Below are 13,700 nucleotides of genomic sequence, written 5' to 3' on the forward strand. Positions count from 1 at the left end.
TTTTCTTTTCTTGTAGTGTCCTTATAGATCTTCAGCTGTGGCCTTACCCTGTTTTTTCATTTAGGACAAATTCCTTTGTCTTCTCATTTTGTCTAAGTCCTGTGCCTGTTTCTCTGTGTTAGGAAAGTCAGCTATGTCTCCTGTTCTTGAGGATAAAGGCTTTGGGTGTTTTGTTTTTTGTTTTTGTTTTTTTTTTTTTTGAGAGGGAGGGAGAGAGAGAATCTTATGCAGACTCTGTGCTCAACGTGGACACCAACAGAGGGCTTGATCTCACAACTGTGAACTCATGACCTGAGCTGAAATCAAGAGTTAGATGCTTAACCAACTGAGCTACCTAGGCACCCCAAGGGTAACGGCTTTGTGAAGAAGAGGTTCTATAGTGCCCTGCTATGTAGTGTTTGCTATTCTCCAGGCCCTGGCAATTCTGGGAGTGTCTTTAATGTGTGCTGCCTACACTCTGCTGTTATGTCCTGGCCTCTTTATCCTTCAGGCCAGTTATCTACAGATGCCTGCTATGGGCAGTGTTTGGTCCCTGACCTGAATGTGGTACGTTTTAAATAGGTGTGCTCTGGTCTGCTTGTGAAATGAGACCTGCTGCCACTGCCACTGGAACTGAAGCCTTGCAAAACTTCCCAGTCAGGGGATGTAGTGTTGGCAGGGGTTGGGCTGGTCTTCTCGGGGAAGGATCCAGTCATGCTGGGACTGAGGCAAACATGACTGGGAACCATGGTTCTTCTGGAGTGCAGTGGGGCGTGTTTGGCGTAAGCAAGTTAGGTAGTGAGTGTTGGCCCTCTGGTGGCTCCCACAGATGGCTCTATTTATGCTGAGGGGCAGGGAAGGGAAATAGCACCTGCCAGTCCTTTTGATCCCAGAGAGATCTCTCTGTGAATGCTGCCTCTCTGGGACATGCTCCAAGATGGGCAACTAACCTCCCCACTGTGTGTAACAGGTGCCCTTCAGATTGCTGTTTCCATGTTTCCCAGTCCCTGGGCTGTTTGCCCTGCCTTTTCTCCAAGAGCAGCCCCAATGTCTTCCAAGCTCTCCCACAGGCAAGCATGCTGACCTTTAAAACTCCGGGCTTTATGCCCCACTGGTTTCAAGAACTCAAAAAATTTGGCCCCTCTTGCTTTCTAAGCCAGTGCTGTGGGTTCTATTTCCCCCATGTACTTCCCTGTGTGTTAGACTACCTCTTGCCCTTTTCCATGACTGTGGCTCCCTTCCCACCACAGCGGCCATAATCTGTTTCTCTCCTAAGCCCCATCTCCACACTTCCTACCTTCTTTGATGTGGCCTCTTCTCTATCTTTAGTTGTGGAGACTTGGCAATCTTCAGATCAGTTTCTGGGGTATTTAATGATGATTTGATAGTTGTCTAGTTGTATTTGTGGGACAGGGTGAGCCAAGATCTTCCTACTGTGCCACCATCTTCCCCTCCAAGTCTCATTTGAATGCATTTTAGAGCTCTATATTTTTACTCTCCCTACCCCACATTTGTTTTTGATGTCACAGTTTAAATCTTAAAAAAAAAATTTAAATGTTTATTTTCAAGAGAGAGAGAGAGACAGAGCATGAGTGGGGGAGGGGCAGAGAGAGGGAGACACAGAATCCAAAGCAGGCTCCAGGCTCTGAGCTGTCAGAACAGAGCCCCACATAGGGCTCGAACCCACAAACTGTGAGATCATGACCTCAGCTGAAGTTGAATGCTTAACTGACTAACCCATCCAGGTGCCCTATAGTTTAAATCTTTTTATCTTGTGTACCCATTGACATTGTAGTTATAATTATTTTTACTATATTTGTCTTTTAACCTTTATACTAGGTTTACAAGTGATTAGCCTATCACCATCACATTAGATTATTCTGAATTTAACTATATATTTATCTTTACTACTGAAATTTATACTTTCATATATATTTTCTCTTACTAATTAGTACCCCCTCATCTCAGCTTGAAGAAGTCCCTTTAACATTTCTTGTAAGGTTGGTCTAGTGTCGCCGACTCCTTTGGCTTTTGCTTGTGTGGATGACTCTTTATCTCTCATTCAATTCTGAAGGACAACTTTACTGGGTAGAGGATTCTTGTATGGCAGTTTTTTTTTTCTTTGAGCATTTTGTGTCATGCCACTCCCTTCTGGCCTGCAAAGTCTCTGCTGAAAAATCCGCTTTTAGTCTTAGTAGGATGTACTTATACATAACAAGTTTTTCTCTTGCTGGTTTTAAGATCCTCTCCTTGTCTTTAACTTTTGACAATTTATTATAATGTGTTTTGGTGTGGGGTCTGTTTGAGTTCATGTTATTTGGAACTCTCTGTGATTTCTGGACCTGGATATCTTTTTCCTTCCCCAGGTTAAGGAAGTTTTCAACCATGGTTTCTTTTTTTTTTTTTTTAATTTTTTTTTTAAACGTTTATTTATTTTTGAGACAGAGAGAGACAGATCATGAACGGGGGAGGAGCAGAGAGAGAGGGAGACACAGAATCGGAAGCAGGCTCCAGGCTCTGGGCCATCAGCCCAGAGCCCGACGCGGGGCTCGAACTCACGGACCGTGAGATCGTGACCTGAGCTGAAGTCGGCACTTAACCGACTGAGCCACCCAGGCGCCCCAGCCATGGTTTCTTTAAATGATTTTCTGTTCCTTTCTTTCTCTCCTCTTTCTGGACCCCTCCCTCCTCCTCCCCGTACTGCAAATATTAGTCTTCTTGATGTTGTCTCATCAGTCTCTCTAACTAGCTTCACTGTTTTTCATTCTTTTTCCTTTTTGCTACTCTGATTGGATGGATTACATTGCTATGTCTTTGAGCTGATTCTTTTTCAGCTTCATCTAGTCTGTTATTGAACCCCTCTAAATGTATTTTTCAGTTCAGTTATTGTATTCTTTTGTTCTGTGACTTCTGTTTGGTACTTCCTTACATTTTGTATCTTTTTGTTGAAATTCTCTGTTCATGCATTATTCTCTTGATCTTGGTGAGCATCTTTATGACTGTTATTGTAACTCCTTACAAGGTAAATCATTCATCTGTTTCATGACTTTTTCTGGGGTTTTGCCTTGTTCTTTTGTTAGGAACACATTTCTCTGATTTTCCATGTTCCTTGACTCTCTGTGTTGGTTTCTAGATAAAACAGCCACTTGGGGCGCCTGGGTGGCTCAGTCAGTTGGGTGTCCGACTTCAGCTCAGGTCACGATCTCACGGTCCGTGAGTTCGAGCCCCGCTTCGGGCTCTGGGCTGATGGCTCAGAGCCTGGAGCCTGCTTCTGATTCTGTGTCTCCCTCTCTCTCTGACCCTCCCCCGTTCATGCTCTGTCTCTCTCTGTCTCAAAAATAAATAAACATTAAAAAAAAAAATTAAAAAAAAAAACCAGCCACTTCATAAAGGGGTGGTCTCCTGTAGGAGATGATCTTTACTGTTCAACCCTTCCTAGGCCTTGGTTGTCAGTTAACATACAGTGTTACATTAGTTTCAGGTGCACAATACAGTGATTCAACAACTGTATACATTATTCACTGTTCATCACATTAAGTGTAATCTTAATCCCCTTCACCCATTTCACCCATTCCCCCAACAGTTTATTCCCTTCGGGTAACCAGCAGTTCTATACATTTAGGATTCTCTCTCACCCTCCCTTCCTCCTGCTGGTTTTTTGACCCTTTTCTTTTCTTTCTTTCTTTGTTTCTTAAATTCTGCATATAAGTGAAATCATATGTTTGCCTCTGACTTATTTCAGTTAGCATTATACTATCTAGCTCCATCCAAATGGGAAAGTTTCATTCTTTTTTTGACTGAATAATATTCCATTGTAGGTATATGTGTGTGTATATGTCTGTATATATGTATGTATGTACTTCTTTATCCATTCATGTATTGATGGACACTTGGGTTGCTTCCATAATTTGCCTATTGTAAATAATGCTGCAATAAACAGGGGGGCATTTATCTTTTCAGATTAGTGTTTTTGCAGTCTTTGGATAAATTACCCAAATATTAATTCTATTTTTAACTTTTTGAGGAACTTCCATACTGTTTTCCACAGCAGCTGCACCAGTTTGCATTCTCACCAACAGATCATGAGAATTCTTTTTTCTCCACATCCTTGCCAACACTTGCTGTTTCTTTAATTTTTTAAAAATGTTTATTTGAGAAAGAGAGACAGCAGGAGATGGGGAAGAGAGAGAGAGGAGAAAGGGAGAGCAAGAGAGAATCTCAAGCAGGTTCCACGCTGTCAGCACAGAGCCCAATCTGGGGCTTGATCTCATGACTGAGATCATGACCTGAGACCAAATCAATAATCAGATGCTTGACTGACTGAGCCACCCAGGCACCCCTGATTTGTATTTCACTGATGATGAGTGATGAGAGCGTTTTCATGTGTCTATTGGCCATGGGGATGTCTTCTTTGGAAAAATGTTCATGTTTGATGCCCATTTTTAAATTGGATTTCTTTTTGTTTTGGTGTTGTTATATAAATTCCTTATGTATTTTGGATACTAACTCTTAATGGGATATGTCATTTGCAAATATCTTCTCCCATTCAGTAAGCTGTGTTTTAGTTTGATTGATTGTTTCCTTTGCTGTGTAGAAGCTTTTTTATTTTGATGTAGTCCCAACAGTTTTTGCTTTTATTTCTCTTGCCTCATGAGACATATCTAGAAAGATGTTGGTATGACCATTATTGGAGAAATTACTACCTGTGTTGTCTTGTAGGATTTTTATGGCTCGGGTTTCACATTTAGGTCTTTAATCCATTTTGTGTTTATTTTTGTGTATGGTGTGAGAAAGTGGTCCAGATTCATTCTGTTGCATGTAGCTCTCCAGTTTTCCCAGCACCATTTGTTGAGGCTTTTTCCCATTAAATATTCTTGACTTCTTAGAAGATTAGTTGACCACATAATGGGGGATTTATTTCTGGGCTCTCCGTTCTGTTCTCTTGCTCTATATGTCTATTTTTGTGCCAGTGCCATACTGTTTTGATTGCTACAGCTTTGTAGTATGCCTTATAATTTGGGATTGTGATACCTCCAGTTTTGTTCTTTTTGAAGATTGCTTTGGCTCTTTGAGGTCCTTTGTGGTTCCATACAAATTTTATGATTATTCTAGTTCTTTGAAAAAATGCTATTGGCATTTTGATAGGGATTGCATTAAATCTGTAGATTGGTTTTGGTAGTATAGCCACATTAACAGTATTTGTTCTTCCAATCCATGAGCATGGAATATCTTTTTATTTGTGTCATCTTCAATTTCTTTCATCAACATTATAGTTTTCAGAGTACAGGTCTTTTACCTTCTTGGTTCAGTTCATCCCCAGGTAGTTTATTACTTCTGACTCAGGTATAAATAGTATTTTCTTAATTTCTCTTTCTGTTCCTTTATTCGTGTATAGAAATACAATGGATTTCTGTATATTGATTTTGTATCCTGGAACCTTACTGAATTTATCAGTCTCAGTAGTTTTTTTGGTGGAGTTTATTAAAAAAATTTTTTTTTTGTTTTTAATATTTATTTTTTACTTTCTTTTCTTTCTTTTTTTTGGGGGTGGAGTTTTGTATATATAGCATCATGTCATCTGCAAACAGTGAAAGTTTTACTTCTTCCTTACCAATTTGGATGCCTTTTATTCCTTCCTCTTGTCTGCTGTGGCTAGGACTTCCAGTACTCTGCTGAATAACAGTAGGGGAAATACTGTCAGTTTTTCACCAGATGGGCATTTTAAACCCTTCAATTCACTGTTATTTATCAGTAATATGAGGGTGTTATGCTGGTGGTGGGTTATGTTGGGGAGCATATCAGACATGATCTCTGACTTCATGATATATAGAATTTAATGGAGAGACTGATATCAAAAGTTGGTATAAATGAGCAAATGTAATTATTATAAGCCAAAGAAGCACACAGTGATATGGGAGCATGGACTTGGCTTTTGGTGTTTTGCACCTTGGCGAGGTGTGGGGTCTCACTTCAGACTTCATCTCTCTGTTCTTAGTGGTATATACCTAGTCCTGTCCCCGTCAGTGCCCAGCATCCTCAAGTTCAGTGCCTCTCTGGTTCTCATTTGCTATAGAGTAGAACTAAAGTCAACTGTGTGTGTGTGGCGGGGGGGGGGGGGGGAGAGGGGGGCTAGGGTGTGGTCACCTGAGTATGTGGAGTCTAGGTGATCTGTGAGGTCTAACTTCTCCCTTTAAATAATTAGTTCACATCTGGGGTCTTCTGTTCCTAAAATTTTCTGGAGTTCTCTAATGCTGGCTTTCTCTTTCTTATTTTTGGGTTCATCCAACAGAAGAGGAAGAGACAAAAACATCTTTATGTCATCATCTTGAAAATAATGTCATTACTTATCTATCTCTCCCAATAGTGTGACATACTTGATGCAGTGGGTTACCTTGGTATCTTTAAATGAGCAAAATGCAGGGCACAACTTAGGTGCTCAGTAAATATTTACTGAACAGCTAATAATTTACATTTGTGTAAATCTTTGCATTCACTCATATTCCCCTTCATAAAGCCTCTATCAAGTAATCAGGGCAGAAGGTGTTGTTTTCAAAGACTGAGTGTGTGTGTGTGTGTGTGTGTGTGTGTGTGTGTGTGTTTACAGCAACCTTATTTTTAGAGCAATTGTAGGTTCACAGCAAAATTGAGTGGAAGGTAAAGAGATTTCCCATATATCCCCTGCCCTATACACATGCATAGCTACCTATTTTCAACAGCTCCTACCAGAGTGGTACATTTGTTACAACTGATGAACCTACATGGACACATCATTATCACCTAAAGTCCATAGTTTACATTAGGGTTCACTCTTGGTGTTGTACATTCTATGGATTGAGACAAATGTATAATGACATACATATATACCACTGTAGTATCATACAGGGTAGTTTCACTGCCCTAAAATTCTTCCATGCACCACCTATTCATCCCCTTCTCCTCCCAACCTGGTAACAACTGGTCTTTATTGCCTCCATGGTTTTACCTTTTCTTTTCTTTTCTTTTCTTTTTTTTTTTTAACATTTATTTATTTTTGAGAGAGAGAGAGAGCATGAACGGGGGAGGGTCAGAGAGAGAGGGAGACACAGAATCTGAAACAGGCTCCAGGCTCTGAGCTGTCAGCACAGAGCCTGACGTGGGGCTCGAACCCACGAACTGTGAGATTGTGACCTGAGCTGAAGTCGGATGCTTAGCCGACTGAGCCACCCAGGCCCCCCAACTTTTCTAAATTGTCATGTAGTTAGAATCATACAGTTTGTAGCCTTTCCAAATTGTATTCTTTCACTTAGTAATATGCATTTAAGGTTCTTCTGTGTCTTTTCATGGCTTTATAGCTCATTTAATTTTAGTGCTGAATAACATTCCATTGTCTGGATATATTCCTTTCACATTTTGGCAATTATGAATAAAGATGCTACTTGAAGGTTTTTGTGTGGGTTTTATTTTTCAACTTTAGGTAGATACCAAGTAGTGCAATTGCTGGATTGTAGGTAAGAGTATTGTTTAGCTTTGTAAGAAACTGCCAAAGTGTCTTCCAAAGTAGCAGTACCATTTTTGCAGTCCCACCAGCAACAAATGAGAGTTCCTGTCACTCCACATCCTCACCAGGATGTAGTGTCAGTCTTCTGGATATTGGTCATTCTAAGAAGTATGGAGTGATATCTCATGTCGCTTTTTTTTTTTTTTTGGCTTCACTTATTCTTTTTTGTTTATTTTTCAATTTACATTTAAAGTTAGCATATAGTGCAACTGATTTCAGGAGTACATTTCTTAATGCCCCTTACCCATTTAGCCCATTCCCCCTTCCCACAAACCCTCCAGTAAACCTGTTCTCTGTATTTAAGAGTCTCAGGTTTTGTTCCCCTCCCTGTTTTTATATTATTTTTGCTTCCCTTCCCTTACGTTCATCTGTTTTGTATCTTAAAGTCCCCGTATGAGTGAAGTCATATGATATTTGTCTTTCTCTGACTAATCTCGCTTAGCATAATACCCTCTAGTTTCATCCATGTAGTTGCAAATGGCAAGATTTCATTCTTTTTGATTGCCAAGTAATACTCCATTTTGTGTGTGTGTGTGTGTGTGTGTGTGTGTGTGTATCACATCTTCTTTATCCATTCATCCATTGATGGACACTTAAGCTTCTTCCATACTTTGGCTATTGTCCATAGTGCTACTATAAACATTGGGGTGCATGTGCCTCTTTGAAGCAGCATACCTGTATCCCTTGGATAAATACCTAGCAGTGCCATTGCTGGGTTGTAGGGTAGTTCTATTTTTATTTTTTTGAGGAACCTCCCTACTGTTTTCCAGAGTGGCTGCACCAGTTTGCATTCCCACCCCCAGTGCAAAAGAGATCCTCTTTCTCTGCATCCTTGCCAACATCTGTTGTTGCCTGAGTTGTTAATGTTAGCCATTCTGACAGGTGTGAGGTGGTATCTCATTGTGGTTTTGATTTGTATTTCCCTGATGATGAGTGATGTTGAGCATTTTTTTTCATGTGTCGGTTGGCCATCTGGATGTCTTCTTCAGAGAAGTGTCTACTCACGTCTTTTGCCCATTTCTTCACTGGATTGTTTTTTGGGTGTTGAAGTTGATAAGTTCTTTATAGATTTTGGATACTAACCCTTTATCTGATACGTCATTTGCAAATATCTTCTCCCATTCTGTCGGTTGCCTTTTAGTTTTGCTGATGGTTTCCTTCGCTGTGCAGAAGTTTTTATTTTGATGAGGTACCAATAGTTCATTTTTGCTTTTGTTTCCCTTGCTTCCTGAGACGTGTTGAGTAAGAAGTTGCTGTGACCAAGGTCAAAGACATTTTTTGCTTGCTTTCCCCTCGAGGATTTTGATGGCTTCCTGTCTTAAATTTAGGTCTTTCATCCATTTTGAGTTTATTTTTGTGTATGGTGTAAGAAAAGTGGTCTACGTTCACTTTTTTGCGTGTTGCTGTCCAGTTTCCCCAGCACCACTTGCTAAAGAGGCTGTTCTTTATTCCATTGGATATTCTTTCCTGCTTTGGCAAAGATTAGTTGGCCGTACGTTTTTGGGTCCATTTCTGGGTTCTCCGTTCTATTCTATTGATCTGCATGTGTTTTTGTGCCAGTACCATACTGTCTTGATGGTTACAGCTTTGTAATACAGCTTGAAGTCCGTAAGAATGATTATTTTTAAGCTTCTTAATCTCTATGACCAAATTCGTAGCTTTTCGAAAGGGCTGCATTTCCAGTAGCAATCAAGAGAAAGACCAGAGCATGGGGTTTCTTTACTCCAAGCATATTATTTTCCTGGAACCTCCCAGTGCTTCCCTCCAACAAAGGCACCTGTGATGGTATTAATAGCAAGTCAGGTAAAGACTCTGAGGCAATAAGATGGTATTTTGATTTAACAATGCCTCAACTATCTTCCTGGTCACATTCTCTTCTCCCCAAATATACGCAGAAACCTGATTTTATAAACCCGAGAGCTCCTCTACAAGATATTTTGCTTTTTAGCCCCCCTTGGAGCTTTGCCAACGTGAGAAAACAGCTATAGGTATGGGCGAGGAAGACACAGTGGACTCAGTGCTGTCTTTTGACGACTTCTTCAGAGCTCAAATGCTAGAAGCAATCCATGACAATTTTCCTATATAGAGCAATTATGAACAGAACTCAGGGGCATTAATGGTATTAGATTTCATTCACTTTTATAAAACCCCAAATGGCTAGAGGTAACATGTCTCATCATGGTGCTCTAGGCAGACTGTACTCTAAGAGGTGTAGGTCTTGCTGAGAGAGAATGGAACACATGTAGCCTAAAAATAGCTACTGGTGTACCACTGCCTTCCCTCTGTTCATGGCAGAGCCCTAATGTCATTTGTAGCCAAGTGTTTTACTTTATAAAATCAAATATATGTATATTTTAAGAAATACTGTTCTGAAATTGAGAAATCAATTTAAAAGCTTATTTGATAGGCCCTAAAGGAATATCCCTATAGTTATTTTGAAAAGGTAAACAACAGAAATGGAAGGATAAAGATTACATAGCTCTAAGACTTTACTTCGATAAAATACAGCTCTGGAAGAGACCTTTAGGTCATCAGGGCAGTGTGATTGCTGGCAGGGACTGTGTGCCTCCTGAGACTAATGGAGATGTACCTGTGACAATTAGCAGGGCTTAATAGAGTCCACTCTCTGGGTGGCCTGCTTCAGCCCTCACAGGACTACCTCCTCTCAAAATTCTCCAATTTGCTCTCTGTTCACATTTTTATCAGTTTTTCCCAGTGTCTTAGACTTCTTCACACTTAGGAGACTGAAGTTCATACAGAATGGAGTATTATAGGTTCAGCATTTGCCTGTTTCCCACTCTTGACTGGGCTGTGGGAATGGGGAAGAGAGACAGTTGTGGGTAACTTTTGTTAAGACTTCACATCTAGGGAAAGGAACACACTGGTGGGAAGTGGGCAAACTTAAGCCAATGTTAATGACATTCTCTCTCTCCAGCATTACTCGAATGTTTTCTTTTTGTGGTCTGGGTGAAATACAAAACTTGTATTAACAGCTGATCAAAAAGGCAGGGAAAGTAATTAGGAAAGTATGCCGCAAGCTTCTTGCAAAATATTTTTTTGGTCAAAGAAGTCCAAGTTTCAGTACCCTCACAGGTGACAGTTACTAAACAGCAAAGGAGTCTCCTTTAAAAAGGTAGTCTAACAGACTCGGAGGACGGTGTTACAAGGGACATACTTCCCTACCGAAAAGGGATCCAGAGATAGGGGAAGAATGTAAACCTAGCTAGCTTTGGGCACTTGTGGTTTAACAACGATTAGTTTGGTTGTGTTCAGTTATAAAGAGTTATAAAGTGCTCAGTTAATAAAGATATTAAGAATGGTTATTCTGTTGAGAATACTATGTCCAGTTTCAAGGGGAAAGCTGATGTGAGTGGGAATCCTAATAGCACAGAACTTAGAAAAGAGAAAGTAATTCTTATTTCCATATTGTTTTCTATTGAAAAAAATTGGTGTTTAATTTTTTTAAAAGGAATAATGTAATTATTTTCCCTCCGCAAAGTCCTGGCTTCAAGACTAGTCATATCTAAATGAAAATGTGCACAGAAACCCTAACAAGTAGCTTCTTACAACTATAAAAGGATGAGAGCTAGATTAGACTACTTGTGCTGCCCTCCTCCCTTTTAATCTGCATGGTTTGGTGAAGGAATTTGTAGCATCAATTGGAATATAACAATGAATTAAGTTCACCTCATTACTAAGATGCAACCATCACAGGCTAATACAACAGGTGGAGAAATACCACTTAGACCAAGATAAAATCACACTGCCATATTTCATATTTTATTCAATTTTAATATGGTTTCCATTATTAACTTTTAAAACAAAATGATTTCCAGTTTAGAAAACAATGCACTGACCACATAATTCCTTTTTAATTTTATACAGTTATACAAATATTCTAAATACACATTTTGTGTTCAAGATGATGGCAAATAAGATTAACTGTACAGTACATAAGGAAAGAAAATATTTTAAGCATATTTAGAAGCAATAGAAATGTCTATACAAAACAAGCAAAAATGGAATAAAATTTTTATTTTTAAAGTATTGCAACAGGCCCACAGGTTTGTAACAAAAATGTCTTTGCACAGTTCCTCACAATGCCCCATTAATAGCTAAAGCAAGACAGCGGTTTTAGAAAATAAGGTTTCAAAATGCTACACATGGTACTATTGTTTGCACAGTTTGATCAAAATAACAACTCTACTCTGAGTCAAGCAAAACCTAGAGGAAATATACCTAACAACTTGAAAATCATTTGTATAAAATTCATTGCACATTATTTTACTCAGTTGTCTGAAAAGTAAAAAAGTGTATTTACAAAATATTTCGCAGTCAAAATTATAAAGTGAATGAGTATCTCTAAGTAACACGTCTTGATACAGACAGTTCAAGGAAAACACACGAATGGGTTTTTTTTTTTCTTTTGTCTTGTTTTGTTTTTTTTTTAAAGAGGTTTTCAGTGCTCCTTCCACAGGGAAGTCAGTATGATCTACGCAAATGGATTTACAAGATGTTACACATACGGGAGCAAATTCAACACATACGTTATAAAACAACGTTAAAAAGGTGTAAGGATGGAGACTTTGTACATTGTAAGAAGTGAGCTATTCAGAGATCAATAAGAACAATTTTTAATTCAGTTAGCATAAAAGCCTTCATAGTCTTCAGATAATAGACAGTGAACACACTTGACTCGATGAAAGTTGAAAAAGCACCATGCACAACAGTTTAGTGGTAAACACTGAAAAAATAGCACCTGGAATTCTGTGATACTGACAATTTAAAACTGGTCTAGTAATTGCCGGAGATATGGTGCCTTGGATAATTCTCTATTTACTCGGGAGAGTTTGAAAAGTACGGGGCAATTCAGAGATACACACGGGATATGTCGATCAAAGCACCCTGTACAGTTCTTGCATATCTGAAAGTATAAGAGGAATACATAAAACAATAGGAGAGGTCCTATGTATATGTGTTAACAAACTTTTATAGTCCCTCCTCTCTGACCCACCACAGATTACTGGCAGACAAATAACACTTATTACAAGAAGTTTCATTACTTTTCATCCCTGAAGCCTCACCTACCCTATGTTGAGGCATTTCTAACAGGTAAGTACTGATACATGGATTTCTTTTCAATAAACTCAGTACAGTACTATAAATGTTTTTTCTCTAACTTATGATTTTTCTAGCTTACTTTATTGAAAGAATACAATGTATAATCCATGTAACATACAAATATTGTTCCTCAGCTATTTGTTATTAGTAAGGCTTCCGGTCAACAGCAGGCTATTAGTTAAATTTTTGGACAGTCAAAATTCATATGTGGATTTTTGTCTAGGAGAGAGTAGTTACCCCTAACTCCTATGTACCTCATAGGGTATATTAAGATTCATATAATAAGGTCAAAGGTATGTTAAGATTCATATAATAAGCTATCCAATTACCATTAAAGACCGTCTTTTAAATGAGCCATAAACAATATTTTTTCACATTACTCAGATTTATCTTTTCAGACGCCAATAAAAAAGTTATCCAAAAGGGATACCAAATAGCTGCTTCTGCTCTAGATATGTCTTTTGAGAGAAAAATCAAACTGCTCTGGTTCATTCTCTCATCTGTATTAGTCAAGTGAAGAGGAGTTTTCCTGAGGCTACTGTACCAATTATTATGATGCTGTCCAAACAAACTGCTGAGAAACTGTGTACTTACTCTGTGTTCTCTGATGACAAAGTATGCTGTTCTTCTATGAAGTCTTTCACTAAGGAGATCTCTGCCATGAGACTCAAAACTATCCCCAAATACAGAAGTTCTGTATTGAGGCTATACGTACTGCAGCTATATTCAGGTGTCAGGACAAACTGATAAATGTTTATGCAACTCTCTGTGCTTGTCTGATAAATAAGCCAGGATGGAATTACTTGCCTCTTTAAATTTAACTCAATGTTGAGTTTCTTTTTTTTTTTTTTTTTTTTTTTTTTTTTTTTTTTTTTAATTTTTTTTTTCAACGTTTATTTATTTTTGGGACAGAGAGAGACAGAGCATGAACGGGGGAGGGGCAGAGAGAGAGGGAGACACAGAATCGGAAGCAGGCTCCAGGCTCTGAGCCATCAGCCCAGAGCCTGATGCGGGGCTCGAACTCACGGACCGCAAGATCGTGACCTGGCTGAAGTCGGACGCT

The 13,700-nt window shown here is 39.1% G+C and overlaps 1 protein-coding gene across 2 annotated transcripts in view; it reads right to left on the reverse strand.

Moving 5' to 3' along the window:
- Positions 1–11,269: 11,269 nt before the first annotated feature.
- REV3L (REV3 like, DNA directed polymerase zeta catalytic subunit) overlaps positions 11,270–13,700 on the reverse strand; it is a 175,608-nt gene continuing 173,177 nt past the window's right edge. For both annotated transcript variants that reach the window (XM_047858675.1, XM_047858676.1), the window contains exon 32: positions 11,270–12,440. In XM_047858675.1, the coding sequence (XP_047714631.1) occupies positions 12,300–12,440 (141 nt within the window). In that variant the 3' untranslated portion in view covers positions 11,270–12,299. The remainder of the gene's footprint in view (positions 12,441–13,700) is intronic.

The sequence above is a fragment of the Prionailurus viverrinus genome, chromosome B2, assembly GCF_022837055.1.
Source record: "Prionailurus viverrinus isolate Anna chromosome B2, UM_Priviv_1.0, whole genome shotgun sequence".
NCBI lineage: Eukaryota > Metazoa > Chordata > Mammalia > Carnivora > Felidae > Prionailurus > Prionailurus viverrinus.